This window comes from Bombus huntii, chromosome 15 (assembly GCF_024542735.1).
Source record: "Bombus huntii isolate Logan2020A chromosome 15, iyBomHunt1.1, whole genome shotgun sequence".
Lineage (NCBI taxonomy): Eukaryota > Metazoa > Arthropoda > Insecta > Hymenoptera > Apidae > Bombus > Bombus huntii.
In genome coordinates this window covers 11,086,503-11,103,593 of record NC_066252.1, presented here as the reverse complement: position 1 = coordinate 11,103,593, position 17,091 = coordinate 11,086,503, and the positions used below count along the sequence as shown (strand labels likewise).

Here is a 17,091-nt window from a genome sequence, read left to right as displayed (position 1 = left end):
AATGTGCATAGTATATTTATTGTGCTACATAGCAAAAGTATTAAAAGTCCAATTTGATATTTGATGTCTCCTAGGTTAGGGAAGCTGCAACAGGATGTGCAAGGATACGGGGTGACACACTTGGTATAGTTGGGTTAGGCAGGATTGGTTCTGCAGTTGCCCTGCGTGCCAAAGCCTTCGGTTTCACTGTCATTTTTTATGATCCCTACCTACCAGACGGAATTGAAAAATCTCTTGGTCTTAACAGGGTCTACACATTACAGGTTTGATATCAATGTTGTTGTTGTTTTTCTTTCTTTTCTTTTTTTTTCTTTTTTTCGTTTGTTCCTTTTTTTTTCTTTTTTTTTTTTTTTCTTTTTTTTAAGGTAATAGCGTAGCAATCTCAGTTATATTCTATAAAACTTATAATTATATGATTTATTACAGGATTTGCTATTCCAGTCAGACTGTGTATCCTTGCATTGTACCTTGAACGAGCACAATCATCATCTTATTAATGAATTCACCATCAAACAGGTATTACAGGCCAAATTTGAAGTTTTTTTTTTTTTTTTTTTTTTTTTTTTTTTTTGTTTTTTTATAGGAAAATTTCTTTCCTTTTTGTAAATGTGTCTTGCAATAACAATGCAATATATAATGATACAGATAAACAACCTTGTTAAAGATTATTAATTATCTGCGATAAATTCTGTATTTTTTTTTGTATTTTATTCACATTAACTTCTTGTATCGTAGATGAGACCTGGCGCTTTCTTAGTCAATACAGCAAGGGGTGGTCTGGTTGATGATGACGCTTTGGCCGCAGCGTTGAAACAAGGCAGAATTCGCGCAGCAGCACTTGATGTACACGAAAATGAGCCATACAATGTTTTTCAGGGTCAGTCATCGCAGTGTGAGTTTTATCTATCCATACCACCTAACCCCTCTCTCACGTAACTAACGTTTTCCTTCATCATCTTGATCCTCCTTCTTCGCTATTGGATAATGTAAGCTCATGCAACTAAGGTAACGCTCAGAAGAAGAAAAAAGAAAAAGAAAGAGAAAGAAAAAGGGAAATATTTAAGATATGCAAAATGTGAAATTTCAAATTTTCTTATGTATAGATAGTATAGAAAGAATATATTTTTACTCATATCATAAATATAAATTATTGCAAGGTGTAGAAAAATCAGGTGTAGAATCAGGTATTTTTGTTTCATTGCACTCTTGATATACAGAAGAAACGAAAGGAGTTTTAAAAATTAAATATAATCGCTGATAACTGTGAGCAGTTGATGCAACATCCAACATAACCAACAACAAAACATATGTGTGCAAGAATATGATTACAGAGAGAAAATTGATAGCAGACAAGTATTGATATAAAGCACAATACCGAACAAATCGGATAATTATTATATTAGTATAATATTGAATATATTATTGTACGTTTTAAGATATCGTCTGCAAAAATGATTTTTTGAAACATTCTTATAATCCAATGCTCTGAAATGTTAATTACATGACGATATCTTAATGATTTATTAACATAGTACTATAGTGTATTCAATATTAATGAGTTCATTAATCAATCATGTATATTACTGTACATTGCTTATATATACAAATTTGATTTCGCTATTATTGGATTTGCTTAATGTGAAGCGCGCGCGTGAAAATTGATTCATGAATATTGAAGGGTTAGTAAAGTAGCGTATTTCTGTATGTGTTCTATAGGTCCTTTGAAAGACGCACCCAATCTATTGTGTACACCACATGCTGCGTTCTACAGCGATGCAAGCTGCACCGAACTGCGTGAGATGGCAGCCAGTGAAATACGAAGAGCTATCGTTGGTCGCATACCCGACTGCTTGCGAAACTGTGTGAACAAGGAATACTTCCTTTCTTCGACCGGGTAAGCTTCGTTCGTATGTTAAATAAAGAAAGTTCAGCTTAACTTAAAAAAGAAAAAAAAAAAAAAAAAAAAAAAAAGAAAAAGAAAAAGACATCAATAAAAAAAGAAATCAGCGTAGGGTATTACTTTTTTTTAGTATCGTTGCATTTGTTTCTCTTACACCGGGGAAAAAGATATCGTAATTTTTACAGAAACAGATTTTCAAGCAGATGTTAACTCGTATTACATGGAAAGAGAATCGAGTGTGTAAAGTAACGTGGTTAGAAGCGTTCGAACCTTTGGATTTCCTAAGATCGATTGGGCACTTTGTAAAAGGCATTTATCGAAGTGGCCAATTTCTTTTCGCTTTCTCCAGCAGCTACCCTGAGGGGATCAACGGCGGATACTATTCCGGGGGGCTGCCCGTTCAACAGGCGCATTCAACGACTCCTCACGATTCTGCACCCCCACCTCCTGGTGGGCATTCCGTCGTCGGCGGCGGTGGTGGTGGGGGTGGTGGCGGACCGAACTCCTCTGCAGGCGGTGCAGGCGCCGGGGGTCCTACAGGCCCCACGGGTCCAACGGTAGGCGGCGGTGGGGCTGGAGGCCCTACTTCAGCTCCTCCTACTGCTGGATTAACCGGTATACCACACAGCATAGTGAGCGAGCCTGACCCCCGGCCAAGCCCACCTGCACCGAGCCCTCGTTGACCTTGAACCCCCGACGTCCACTCCAGCACCACCCTCCGATCTAATTTCCCTTAGCCATTCACACACGACCTCCGACGACAAATGGCCGATTGACTAACGTGTGTCGTGCACGATGTGCCCCAGAAATCTGTCCGCTGCTTCCGACGAACTCGAGGGAATCCATCCTTGAGAAAGAGTGAAATGAGAGAACGGGGGGTAGGCGGGAAGAAAGAGCGAGAGAAAGAGCGAGAGAAAGAAAGAACAAAATGAAGAAGAAGAAAACGCAATGGAGAGAGTGAATGAGTAGGAGAGAAAGATCGAGGTTTGCCTTGCTTTGAATTGCTACTGTGCGTGCGTTTAAAACGTGTGTTCTCCGGAGTGTACACGTGTTTTACGTACGTATCGACGTAGAGTATGCATGGCATGTGTGAATGGCGCGCGCATGTATGATGAGCTTGAGTCTGCGTTTGGTGGACTCCTGGAATAGTGCATTTGATGTAACATTGTGACCAAACCAAATACAGTTGGGCAGTAATGATGACAGTTTATAAGATGTCGTGGCTAAAGGAGGAAATAACAAACGGTGGGTAAGAATTCTCTGTGTCGTAATTTTGTATAATTCACTTCATACTTAACCGTACGTGACTTTAGACAACACAAATGATGACATAAAGAAAAAGCAAATACAAGGAAAATGAAGTTTCATTGATTTTTTGTTTTTGTGTTTTGTATTCTGTTTTTATCAAAGTTTAATCAAACTTTGGTCGATCAAGATTGGTAATTAGTTCCTCAGGCCCATGATCAGTTCTTCCTTTTATAATAGATACCTGCAGCATCGAGAAGTACATTGGCTAGTCATAGAGTACAAATCAAACATGGGTGAACATTACATCTGGCACACAGTTGAAAAGCATATTAATGAGTTTAGCCTAAATATCCTGTATAAGTTTTATCAATGATATTTCGCTTCCAGTTAAATAGGTTTAACGAGACGTAGGGAATAAACAATTTCAGAATTTCTTATTTCGTATTTGCATTAGTTCCATTTGTAATTTTTGCGCTACATAATAGTTTAGTATTCCATGAAAACATCTAATACTATAAATAAAAGAAAAACCTCCCTGTTCGATATAAATATATATACATATATATATATATATATATATATACATACATACATACATACATATATATATATATATATATATACACAAAAAAAAACACATAAACACACACCGCATATATATATATATATATACTATATGTTTTAATCCTTCATATTCTTTCATTTCAAACATGAAACATGTTTTTAGCGAAGTCATGCATTATTTTGCCACACTGTATTTGGGTTCGCGCATGCTCTTTAGTTTTTGTTTCTAAATGAGAACCATACTCCCAAGAGCATATATATAAATATATAATTTGGCAACTTGAATAATTTTTACAAACTTTATTTCTTTCGTGGACGTTGTGACTCTCAGTGTTAGTATATTATATTAAAATGGAAAATGTAGTTGCTCACAGATACATTTTTATGTTTCACTTAAAGATCATGAAAATGCTGCGTGATAAAAGGAAAAGAAAAAAAAAAAGAGAATACGAAGTCAGTAGTATATCTTACCTGTGGTAAAAGTGGCTAAAAGTAACGAAGGAAATTGTAAAGAAATATGTAACCGTTGGGGCATTCTCAAGCGTGTGGTACATCACTATGTTGTTGATAGTACTAAATAGAACTTGGTAAAATCGAATGCCTGATTTATTCATATTTTTAAATGTCGATTACCGATACAAACAGACGTATTTCAATTGCCTTACGATATATATGTATGATCAAAGTAAGGTTTGTTTGTCTTCACGCACCGATCGGTAAAACAAGTTAAAAATGTATTGAGAAACTCAGTAAAAGGAGAATGGTATTCGTGAGAAGGGAAGAAACTGTTCTTGATAATTGAAATTTTATAAATTCCGATTGTTCTAAATCTCCCAATTTTGTAAGTTTTCTTTTTATTTTACATGCGAAAATTTTGAAGTGCGCATATAAGTGCAAGATTGTTTAAGTTGCAGAAATATGAACTTTAGGGTTAAATATGATTTTTGTATTGTACATTAAGAATGATAGCGAATGGAAGATATATTTTTGAATGGGACATGATATATGACTTTTGTAGATATAAAATTAGTTTCCTCCTTTTCACGAATGCTATTTACTGCTAAAAAAAACTTATTGGTGACGATAGGATCAGCGCGGGTGTATAGTAAAACGAATTGCTTCAATAAACTGAGAAAAACGTGTCGTCTTTAATTTTTGTGGCATCTATTTTTGTACTTTTTTCGAGTTACACTCATGAATGCCTTAACGTTCCGTAATTGAATGCAGCATCTTCATCCGAAGTGTTTAAATTCGTAAATAACGATAATAATAATAATAGGTAACATCGATAAGTGGCATTTTGATACAGAGTATTTTTGTGTTTTCTGAAAGGAACAAAAAACCACTTATTGTTTCAGAGAAGATAAACACCTATCGATTAGCGTTCTTTAAGTGAGTGAGATTGTGTACGGAAGAAAGAGAGAACGAAAGAACACACGAGCGAAAGGTAGTACGAACAGAGACAAGTTTTATTAATTGATAATTATAATATGATTAATTATTGTATTAAGTAAAGTAAAAATGCGATGTTACGAAAACTTGAATATATTATCGAAAGATGAATCATTAAAAGAAAAAAAAAACGAAAAAAAAGATGAAAGAAAGGACAAAATGGACAATTTTTTGAGAAAAAGATTATTAAAAACGATGATAATAATTAAATAAAAAAGAAAAAAGAGAAAAAAAATGAAGAATATGAAAAATCTATTTTAGAGACACACATATCTATTCGGTTGTTTTTTTTGTATCATTTCGTTTATCGGAGAGAAAGTAAAATTTATCGCGATGGTTAATCGTCGTCATGTATAATTGCGGATCGTCGTAATGGCGTTGGTTATTAATTTTAGACGCCATTTCGGAATTGTCGTGCGGTTGTAAAGAGCGTTCAACTCTCCAACACACTGCGTGTCCGTATTTCAAGAGGAGTGCAAATATTGTGAGAAGAAAAGTGATATATATATATATATATATATATATATATATATATATCACTTATATATATATATATCATATATAGGTATAGACGATTAGTTCTTCAGTTTCTCAGTGATCGATACATATGTATATTACGTCGGATGAAAGGATTTTTTCTTTTCTTCTTTTTTTTTTTTTTTTCTTAATATTATTTAGTCGTTCGGAAGACAAAAATAGACTGAGTTGTTTGGTATTATTCATCGACGCTTTTGGGTTGAATATGCACCTTACACGAGCTTTTGCTTCGAAGCTTTCACAAGCGAATGACGAACCATTCCAACTGTTGTAAAGATCAAATTACCGAACAACACTTGATCGATAAATATGAGACGATGTAGGAGTGAGAGAGCGAGCGAGCGAGCGAGCAAGCGAGAGAGAGAGAGAGAGAGAGAGAGAGAGAGAAAGAAAGAAGAAATGAAAACATAAAGCATCACAGAGACACATACAGTGTGACAGAGATGACATTATACAGTTCTAAATAGAGATACGCTACGTACACGCTACACGTGGTACGTTTGTCGCGTGACGAGATGGTCCAAAAAGCTGCAGGTTTGTTTAGAGGACTTCGATATAGAGAATCGGGGGTCAGCTCGTCCCTGCAACAAGTCGTACCGGTACATAACGTAGGAACATTATACATACGTTTTCTTTCTTTTCTTTTTCAAGAATATTATTACTTATAAATACATCATTATATATATATGAAGAAAGAACGAGAGCGTGAGCGAGAGAATTTTGACGAATGAATAGGAGATACTACTCTAAATGATGGAGAGAGCTGTTTTTATATAGTTTTAATTGTGAAGAGAGGTAAATTAATGCGAGGATTCATGAACCAATATCTACGCACTTAATTACCAACTAGCCGGCGAATATGAAGCCTCCTTTTCCCCCCTTCTGTCTACGAGAAAGTATGTGGGTCCTGATGCTGTGGGATTACAAACAAAAAAGAACTCACATATTCATTCATCCGTTTTTAATTAGTCGTTCTCATACGAATATTCTATATATATTATATATTAATATATATAATATATATATATATGTATAAATACATTATATATATATATATTATATATAGAGAGAGGTCGTTCTTTTTTCTTTTTTTTTTTTTTTTTGTCCGATGGAAATGGCGCCAAAATACCTTCGTTTTACAATGACGAAAAAGAAGCAAACTGAGAAAGAAAAAGCCACATAATGAAAATTGAAGATGGTGAAAACAGCAACATTAATATTATAATTAATAATAATTATAATAAATACAATATTTGTACAATAATCAACGGTGCTGTGGTGGATGCTGTAGGTCTAAATCTGCGATACCCTGTTAACCTATCCCTGACCTATTTGTAAACAATTCCTGAACGTATAAGTGAACGAACAAGAAATTTCGCGGGTGCATACTTTCTAAAATTATAACGATGCCGATACATTTCGTTTTTTATTTCCTTCGATTTAATGTTCCGATTCAGGAGGTGATGATGATGATGATGATGATGATGATGATGATGATGATGATGATGATGATGATGATGATGTTGGCGAGGATGATGATAATGATGATGATGATGATTGATGATGATGATGATGATTGATGATGATGATAATGGTAATGATGATGATGTGTATATATATGTATATATGATATATATACATATATATATACTCACACATACACACACATACACACACACACACACATATATATATATATGCATATATGTATATATATATATAATGAATTCTTGATGAGTTCCTAATGCCAAATATAACACATATTGTGATTATTACTTGTCTTGTGTATCGTTTAAAAAAATATTCAAATGTAAGCCCTTAAATAACCAAGTGTTCGCACGAACGCTTTGCAAATTTGAGTCAGTCAGGAAGCAGAACTCTATTGAGAGTATCAACATTCGTCGCAGTTATTTTATTTTACATTTTCGCCGGTAAGCTCGAGCCAAGTTGAATCACAGGTATTCGACAACATCGCGGTAGAACACGATTGTTATCGATAATCGATATTGAGCTGTGTCACGTTAGAGAACCGCCATGGACTCTCATATGCCTGTTCAGATTACCGCTTTGGCTGAACCTCAGCAAGCACAACTTACACTGATATGGTTTCTCGCCAGAGTGAATACGAAGATGTTTGGTTAATGTAGAACTATCCGAGAATGCCTTTTTGCAGAATCGACATCTGGAATAAAAGAGAATTGGCGATTATAAAAGGTAAATCGATCAATTGGATTGCAAAACGTAATACAACATTGTTTAACGTAATTATGCCGATAATCGTCGACTTGGAAGTAATTTATATGAATTTAGAAGAAATAATTTTGTATAATATAAGAGATGTCATTTCAGATTTTTATACTTTTCTGCATGCGATAAGATACAAATACTTCCAAGTAATGATATGTGCCGGTTTTAAGCGGCACGCGTTGTGCCACGGGTGAACAAATAATCCATATAACGTGGTGCAACACACCTATACGGACGTTCTCCCGAGTGCGTTCTCATATGTGTGGTTACGGAACTGCTTTGCGAAAATCTCCGATCACACACTGGACATCGAAATGGTTTTTCTCCCGAATGAGTTCTTGCATGGGCAGTTAAATTCGCGGCCTGACTAAATGCCTTGGAGCACGCGTGACACCTAAAAAATGTAAATCTTGAGACATTTTGTAAATATAAAATAATATTAGTAAAATTATCGCATAAAAGAATCCGAATTCTATGGTTTCATAGGAAGATAATTTTGATATATCGATCTATTATATACATATGTAATTGAAACGATTATTTCGTCACTGTGACATCATTTTCAAGTGGAAAATTTATTATAGTGGGAAAAATATTTTTATTTTTCATACGGAGCAGTAAATTTTGGTTGTAGGAGAACCATGTTATTATGCCAATATAGTGGTTATTGGTAGCAGTAACGAGTTTTTGTCAGTTTGTAATTCCACCGTTCTATTGAAAATTGAAGTACTGGAATTGCGACGAACGATTTATAGGAAGAACGACTGTAAGTATTTTGTCTAAAGAATTTGTGAACTAATTGTATTTAAATTTAAAAGAAAGAAGAAGAAAGATGGTAATCTCGTTAAGTATGTGTCGTTTTCGAAGGTTCGATTTTGATACGATGAAAGTTTTGAACCTAACCTAAAGTAACGACGGGAACGATGGGGTACTGTCGCGAATACTGTTCGAACAACAGAAGTAAATATTTATGGTCTAAAGTATTTTTGATAACATCGATTAGAATAAATCTTTTATCAATATTTGAAAGTATCTACGAAGTTATAGAATTTAATTGAACTTTCATATCGACTCTATTAACCCTGCAACAAGATAATAACATAATATTATACACTTTCAGATGCTTTTCGATGTAATATTTAGTGGATTTAAATTGTTCCATCTGTGATTGTGCATTCATGATCGATGAAATCTATAAAGAACAGTATAATGCCAGCATAGTGACAATAATAAATCTTTGTACAATGATAAGTAAAATTGCCAACGTGTAGAATATCTCGTTTGATATATATCTGTGAATCGGTATCGTTTCGAGAGGTTCTCTTATAATAAATTTCTAATTACTACTGTAAATCGGTGAACGGAATAAAACGACCAACCTTTATCGATCGAATGTTATCGAGCGATAAGCGAAGCGGATTCACCACTAACCTAAACGGTTTCTCCCCAGAGTGCGTTCTAAGATGCGTCTTGAGGGTGCTGGGTCGCGCATACGACTTGCCGCAAATTCGGCATAGGTTAGGTCTGCCATTGTCGTCGGGTGTGACTGGGTTTCCGGTGGCGCCTATGCACAGAGCATGCTCACTGGACAATTGCAGCCTGGAATGGCCGTGCGCCGGGGGATGAGAATGAGGATGGGTACTGGTGCCGATCAGACTATTGGCCGGGGGTTGATTCACCCTTGCCTGCTGCTCCACAGGATTATACTGCTGGGCGGGACTTAACAGGGGTTCCACGCCCCATGCCGACGAATAGCTTTGCTCGTACCTACGCACACAACCGTGAATTTCAGAATAGCTCGGCTTTTACACCCTCTTAGATGCGCACCCTCTCCGTCGAGCAAAATGGCGAAGGGTTGTCTGGCTTCGAAGAGAAATATTACGAGCTACTTCACAAAAAGTATATTTGGAAATGGTGAGATGAAATTGTATTTTTGAAAAAATGCTGTCGGAAATAATCGAAAGGCTGCCTTGGTCAAGTGAATTTTGTTGTGGTATAAGGTGTTTAAGAGATTCTCGCGTATCAAATTCTTATTATAAAAACTTTTCTACGTTGTAGGAATTTTTCAGGTATTTAGGTAATAATACGAATTGCACGATAATCATACGAACTAGATGTTTAATAAGACATTTATTTGTATATATTTCCTATTTATTTGTATATATTTATTTTGTTATTTTTAATAGTTTGATCGTCTTAAAAATTGTGGTTTCTCTTTTTGTCTATATAGTTTTTAGCTACGTATTTCGATAATTGATGAAGCAAACGCATGGTATTTTAGGAAATTTTTATATCGTAAAAGGAAAGACAACAGAATTGCTATATAATAAAACTTGTTGAATTGTTTAAATCGTTGTGTTATGCGAGTTTCTGTGTTTGTGTTTTTCTAAGCAAATAGTAAAAAGCTTTATAAAACAATCAGATTCTTTGTATCGCAACAATTTCAACAAATTCACGTAATTTAGAAGAATAGAGTATCGGTTCACCTTACGATTCTTATGGCTTCCAATAAAGTGTCGATTTCTGTGAAACAGTGCCGCTACGAATATGGTTCGATTCAGAAAATGTTCGTACTCGCCGCTCTCTATTTCTAGGCAACGAAAAAGATTCCAAGAAAATAAAATGATAACGTATATTATTTCATAACGATTATTCTCTAAATTCTACGACCCCTTTCATATGAAAAAATAGCAATATTTTATAAAGTCTAATTTCACGATTGAAACAAGTATTTAAAATACTACGAAACGAATTTTGAAACTTATTTTCCTAAGGATATTGAAAATTAATAGAGACCGATATTACATGTTTTAAGGATTTTAGATAAACCTATAAACGACATTTAAATTTTATATGAAATATTAAACAAAGGAGAATGATAAAAAATTGTGGAAATCGAGGTCCTTCCGATACTAGAAGTTTTAATTTTTAATTAAATAAATAATCTTCTATCGTAATTAATTGTAATTGTATTTTATATCTTACATTACGACGTACAGATGATGCGAATGAAATAACAGTTTTATATTAATATTATAGCGAAATACGTTGAATTTGTAGTGAATGTTGGCGGATGTGTTAATGGTTGGAGCGGCAGCGTGTAAGGAGAAAGCGATTGGAGGATTGGTTTCGATGATTTGGAAAGGTAGAAATTGAAAATCTATTTTGAAACCGAAGAGCAATGTTTTTATCAGTCGTAAAGACACGGATCGTTAAAGATACAAATGGAGGATAAGCGTTAGCGTTGAAAATAAAAGTTTGATCATTTTCTACTCGCTCGTTGAAATAAATACAAATAAAACGATACTCACCCAGAGTGCATGTTCATGTTCATGGTCATATTCATAGAAACGTTCACAGACATGGCTGGTGTAGACGCGTAATGCGTGGGTGGAACAGGTGGGCCAAGATTTTGAGTATAATCTTGAGAATAATGATGACTCGATCCTGCCGTGGAGTAGTATCCGCCGGTAGGACTTGCAGGATGGACCACCGCATGTTTTAACGATAGTAACACGTCCGCCACACCTTCCCCGTTCGCGTTGCTCGTTCTCGGCGCACATTCTCCTCTGGTGCAACCCCAACTGCAAGGACGCTTAAAGATTACAAGGTATATCGAATACAACGTTACAGTCATTTTTACGCTACATGCCACTCCATATTCCTTTTTCTGCTTCTTGTCTCGCGTCCATCGTTAATCCCGCTAATGTAGTGGCTACAAAAATTACTTGCTCGTACGCTTATTTTCTAATCATATAAAAGTACTATATGATACGTTAATTGTTACAGTTGCATCTAACTAGCTAGTATATAAATCCATCGATAAACGTACCAGCGTACTAATAGTTTCTGTAGCCACTGTATAATATTTTTCGAACAGAGGAGAACGAATCGAACGTATGGAAAACCTAAGGTCGCTAAAGTCGATTATCCTGGTTAACAAGTGGCTCCAATTATTCGCTTTTAGAGAAATCGAAATGTTTGTCTAATATGAAATATATAATAGAAAACGTGTTGGATAGACGAGGAGGTGCACGAAATTTTTGCAACTATTATGGTCGTTGTGCAACCCGGTTGGGAAACAAGGGTATAATTTTTTACGAGCGTCTGCCAGACAACGAATTCAGATAAAATTTGTTGCCTATTCGATGTCAAACGCTGTACATATCGAAGAACGAGGAGAGTGAGAAAGCTGTCGTTTTTGAAAAAGGCAATATTAAATTTCACGCATCGATAAAAAGTAGGTGAACCTTACCTGGCATCACTTACGTTACATATCTACATTCGCAGAACGATCATTATTTATTCCGATTTTTATCATTTTACTTACCGACTTCTTCTAATGGCATCAAATGAGATATAGGAAAAGTTTACGGAAACTAGGAACAATTTATTACTACATAAGATGGCAAGTTCTTCGAGAAAGATAATTAAATTAAGATATTATCGAAGAAAAGACTCTATTAAAATAAAAACGTATACATAGGATTTGAAATTTTCTTAAACTTGGCTACAAACTATCCAAACAATTTGATATTTCCATTATTTTTTCTTTTTTTCTTTTTTCCTTTTTTCCTTTTTTTTCTTCTTTTCTTTTTTAGTCGAAACGTTTGCGTGCTTCGTTGTTTGTTAATATCAAATCTGTTTCGAACGAAATATTCGGACGTATCAGCGTTGAATTGAAATATATCGTCAGATATATTCTATCCGTTTGTTTATTTTTACCGATCCGGTAAACCGGTTCACTCTTTAGTCCCGTGTATGCAACGATCGATTCCAAGTGGAAACGCGTAACATTAGTCAGACCAGGACGCATGGCGGTTCACGTACGGGCGAAATAACTGATATTTTAGGAAATAATCGTAAAGATTGTGGAGGATTGGTCGTTGATAGGTCGAGCGAAATATTTCTGTCGCGGTCCGTCCAATATATTTTGAATAAATGAATAAATAAACAAATTATTTACAGCCGAATTCGCGAATCGTTGGTACAAACACAAGTGGCGGAATAAATACTCGTTGATGCTCTTCGATACTGTTCGCGATACTCTCTCGGTGGCGATCGCGTCCGTTTATTTATACTGGTCGGGGGAGAACCGGAAAATTCGAGTTCTTACATTGCTTGTCCACCTAACGGGTCTTGATACTCGGAGGCAAAACAACAGCAGGATTTGAATCGTCGCGAATTCAATTCGATCGTAACGAAGAGTAGAGAACTATACAAAGGCCGCAGAGGAAAATCATAATAAATCGTATTTTACGTTTCTTACACGCAGGCAATTTTGAAACTCGTCGCACGTTGTAAATCAAGCCTAAATAGTCGAAAGTATCCTTCCGTTTGGATTCGCGGTTGAATATATGTTTTGAAATACTTGAAAAATGCCTATCGTGGCGATTAAACTGCAGATTTTTGTACATTTATGGGGGAAAAACACGCAGCATGCACATAACGTGTAAGAACATTACTTGTGCTGAATCTCGTTCTCCTCGTTACTCTCGCTTCGACGGATGTTTAAAAGACCAAAGAACTAACAAAAAAAAAAAAAAAAAAAAAAAGAAAAGGTTAAAACGAAGAATCATCGTTTCGTTTCTTTTTTTTTTTTTCAGACATAAGGAATTAAAGATATAAGAATATAAGGAAGGAAAGAAGGTGGCGGCAAATTTTTTACCAAACTTGTTACGCTATTTGATACGCTATTTTAGCGTATTCATATTTGTAATAGAAGTAGCGGTATGTTTATAATAGAGCGAAAAGTATGCACGAAAGGAAACAAACGAAGAGACGACGACGAGTGGACAAATTTCTAGAGATTGGAGCGAAAAAGGTGGAACAACGAATGGAACGAGGAGAGAGAGATTTTCGTGCCACTTACTTGTAGGTTGCCGAGCATGGGCTGAAGAGACCAGGAGGTAACGGGTCCAAATCCAGCGGTGGCAATGGAAAACCAGCCATATCGTCGACCCAGAAGCTCGCCCCAAACTCGCTGACCACTTGGCTCTGTCCGGAATTTTGGATGTGTTGCGTTTGATCAGCGCCAATGTCTTGCGGAGAATTTTGCAGATCCTGTAGACGAAGCGTGCCCTGCAGTGCACCCAGAGTCTCTTCGTTTTGATTATCCGTTAAGGTGTCTTCGGTGGACAGGACACCGAGAGACCCGGTGCACAGGCCGGAAGGTATGGTGGCCTCGATACTTCCTACCGAACCTACGGATAGAAGAGACGTTCGATCAAATCGAATTAGGAAGACGACGCTATTTGAAAAAATAAGTCCGAATCTCGTAGATTGTCCGGTGATTCGGATTTAAGCGAAATGGCAAGCTAATTTTTGCAAAATCAAGCAAACTCGCTTGCTGCTAAAATCGAAATGGAAAATTACGATGCTTTCGGATCGTGAAATTTCAACTTTGTGTATCGTTAAACGTAAAATTGTAAGATCGAAATTTAGATAAAGTTCAACTATAGACGGAGTTTATCGAGAAACGATCTAGCGATATCGTTTTATCTGTCGTTTTATTCGAAACGCAAGTGTATCGATGTTGGAAAATATGGCTAATAGAAAATCGTCTAACTTGATTATTTTGCAGTTTGAAGAGAGATTATGGGAGAGATGGTGAGAGAGAACGCGAGATATATCGAGTAACCGTTGATCGTAAAGATTCTTCTGCTGAAATCTTCGTTCGAGATTCACGGACGATTGGCAGAAAGATAAACGACGAGTTTACGAGCATCTGTATCGTTCTGTAACGCGTTATCCTGCAACGTGCGAGAAAGAATATGTAAAAGTCCGACGCAAGGTGGAACATGGAAGGAAAACGCGGAATGCTGGTCGCATGAACGAAAATAAAGAATACGCGAAGAAGGAGGACGTCACTTGGCGGAAGGAGGCAAAGTCACTTGGTAAAATCGTAGATAACCGCTAAGATATGTCGTGTTTCGTAAGAATAAGAAAAGAAAGGTTACATCGGTTCCTTCGAGTCTCGATTCTCGCGTCTCGTATACGATATATAGCAGTGAAAATTATATTCGCAGTCAGGGACACTGTGGCTCACCTGTGCCAAGGGTGTACGGCGGTTCGGAGGTGTTCACCGTGTGATGATTCTGCAGAAACTCCATCTCTGCGAAATTTCTGGTCGTAGCCGCCCTTAGAGACACCCCCTTCCCCCGCCTCTCTCGACAAAATACACGGACGGATTGCCTCCTCTCTGTAGAGACGTGGTCCAGCCCCTCTGGTCTCCCTAGCAACCGCACATTGCTCCATGAGTATGACCGATTTCTTTATCAATATTTTTCGCGATATTTCCACCGTTGCCGCCGCCGTCGCCACTACCACCGCCACCGCCACCGCCACTTTCTTGATTGCCGATAAAATATCGCGAAAAAATATTCGTCGATATTTTCTTTTCGATAGTCGTCTCTATAATTCGCTCTATCGTTCGTTCTGTCGTTCGTTCTGTCGTTCGTTCTGTCGTTCGTTCTGTCGTTCGCTTTCGAACGTTCCTTCCTTATTTCCGTATTTTCTTTCTTTCCTTTTATATTTTAGAAAATTCTCATCCAGTTTGTTGGAGATAACGCGTACCGCGAGACAAGTCGGAGAACGGCGAGTCGCTTTTCTTTCGAACGATCGTCAGTTTCGAAACGATACGACGTCGACGATATCGTTGACACGGTATATCGAGAGCAACGGCATGGAACGATAGACGAAATATTTGAAGGCGATTTTCGAAAATTGCCTGTTTACGCGTTACAGGCGTATTCGAGGCTCGATGCTTTAGAAATCGCGAATTCGACGATCGAATATATTTTTTTCGAAGATGGGAAAATAAAATAAAGCTAGGAAACGAAAGATATAAGAAGCTTGATAAACCGACTACTGGTCAAACTACAAACAGACGACTAAATAGTTTTACCATATATATCGTTACGTACGAACGTTCATTTTTTAGCGATCGCATCGATCGCGTTTCCAGCGTTTTTCCAGTTTCTTTGAATTCGTTCGAAAAGTTATTCGAGAGATCGTAGTACTCGGTAACGTAACTTTATAACGCGATTGTTTGAGAGAGCAAAGGAGATGAGCGAAAAAATGAGCGAAAATTCATGAATGACTTTTTATGAATGGCTGAAAGGAAAATGCACGTGCATATGGACCGAGCTTATAGAAGAGTACCTTTATGGCTTGGAAGACCTGCCGGTTTCCTCTAAAGGCTTCTGCAGAAAATCTGCCAGATATTTTCATTCATAGCCTGAAAACCATGTGCATGTTGCCACGTGATTCGGTTCTCCATATCCAGCGATTCGAACGATCATCGATCGTCGATCGATGCGGGAAATTTGCGTTTCGTCGATTCTCTTGGCGCGAGAAAATGGCCTTCCGCTTTCTTCCCTTCGAAACTTATCCTTTTACCCGCTTCCCCTTGCACGACTAACGATTACCGACTACAAACTACGACAAGTATCTGGTATTCGTTACACCGTGTATTTCAGATCGACGGAAAGACTCGGCTTTAAAACTCTTCGTTCGAAACACTGCCTCCGACTTTGAAACTGAAACTCGCCTGCACGGTTAACAATTTCCAAAAAGCCTAACAGGTGTACTGTATTTGCGCCGTTCGTTCGACGCGATCGTCTGGATCCGAGTCATCGCTTTCGCACGATTCGCACACGGAACGCAAAATCAAGGCAAAATCAACGCAAAATCAACGCAAAATCAACGCAAAATCAACGCAAAATCAACGCAAACGCGGTCGTCTCGCACAGTTGCTCGATGGTAAACAACGCGGATCCTTCCATCGCTGTACAATGTTCTCTTGTGAAACGCGTGCGTCGAGAGTCTCTTCTGTCTCGGCGGAACCGTACGCGATCTCTCGAATCGTTAGTCACCTCGATCCCCTCGTGATCGAATTTTCAGTCTGATCTTGAAACACAGACAACACATAGCCGCGCACTGTACGCACTGTTCCGTTCTTCCCGTATCGCGTAAGAGCGCACTGGCAACGTTGACGAAACGAATTGCAAACTACATCGTAAGTTGACTGAAATCGCGTTCGAACTCGGTCGTCGATGTATATCGGAGTTTACAACGATGTGTATTAAAGTTGCAGCCAGCGTGAATCTCGAGGTAGCGAGAAGGAGGAGAAGAGGAAGAAG

At 37.2% G+C, this 17,091-nt stretch overlaps 2 protein-coding genes and 1 long non-coding RNA gene across 10 annotated transcripts in view; 2 read left to right on the top strand and 1 right to left on the bottom strand.

Annotated features, from left to right (window-relative positions):
• Positions 1 to 5,345, top strand: part of LOC126874119 (C-terminal-binding protein) — a 24,099-nt gene extending 18,754 nt beyond the window's left edge. For 4 of the 7 annotated variants that reach the window (XM_050635788.1, XM_050635789.1, XM_050635790.1 and 1 more), the window contains exons 4-8: positions 75 to 263; positions 427 to 516; positions 736 to 892; positions 1,717 to 1,894; positions 2,250 to 5,345. In XM_050635788.1, coding sequence (XP_050491745.1) covers positions 75 to 263; positions 427 to 516; positions 736 to 892; positions 1,717 to 1,894; positions 2,250 to 2,583 — 948 coding nt within the window. In that variant the 3' untranslated portion in view covers positions 2,584 to 5,345. The other 3 variants (XM_050635793.1, XM_050635794.1, XM_050635795.1) reach the window with 3 other exon arrangements.
• LOC126874142 (uncharacterized) overlaps positions 1 to 7,476 on the top strand; it is a 24,460-nt gene extending 16,984 nt beyond the window's left edge. The window contains exon 2 of the long non-coding RNA XR_007692668.1: positions 6,082 to 7,476. This is a non-coding gene — a long non-coding RNA (uncharacterized LOC126874142). The remainder of the gene's footprint in view (positions 1 to 6,081) is intronic.
• On the bottom strand, positions 6,778 to 17,091 carry LOC126874121 (protein glass-like). 2 transcript variants are annotated; one of them, XM_050635798.1, is made up of 7 exons: positions 16,112 to 17,067; positions 14,997 to 15,182; positions 13,821 to 14,151; positions 11,260 to 11,532; positions 9,380 to 9,715; positions 8,175 to 8,342; positions 6,778 to 7,883 (listed from the first exon to the last, which is right to left on the bottom strand). In XM_050635798.1, the coding sequence occupies exons 2-7, from the start codon at positions 15,058 to 15,060 to the stop codon at positions 7,718 to 7,720; spliced, it is 1,338 nt and encodes a 445-aa protein (XP_050491755.1). In that variant the 5' UTR covers positions 15,061 to 15,182; positions 16,112 to 17,067; the 3' UTR covers positions 6,778 to 7,717. The 2 variants fall into 2 exon arrangements, with proteins under 2 accessions (XP_050491755.1, XP_050491756.1); XM_050635799.1 differs by lacking the exon at positions 6,778 to 7,883 and having other exon boundaries at positions 8,181 to 8,342; positions 9,328 to 9,715; positions 16,112 to 17,091.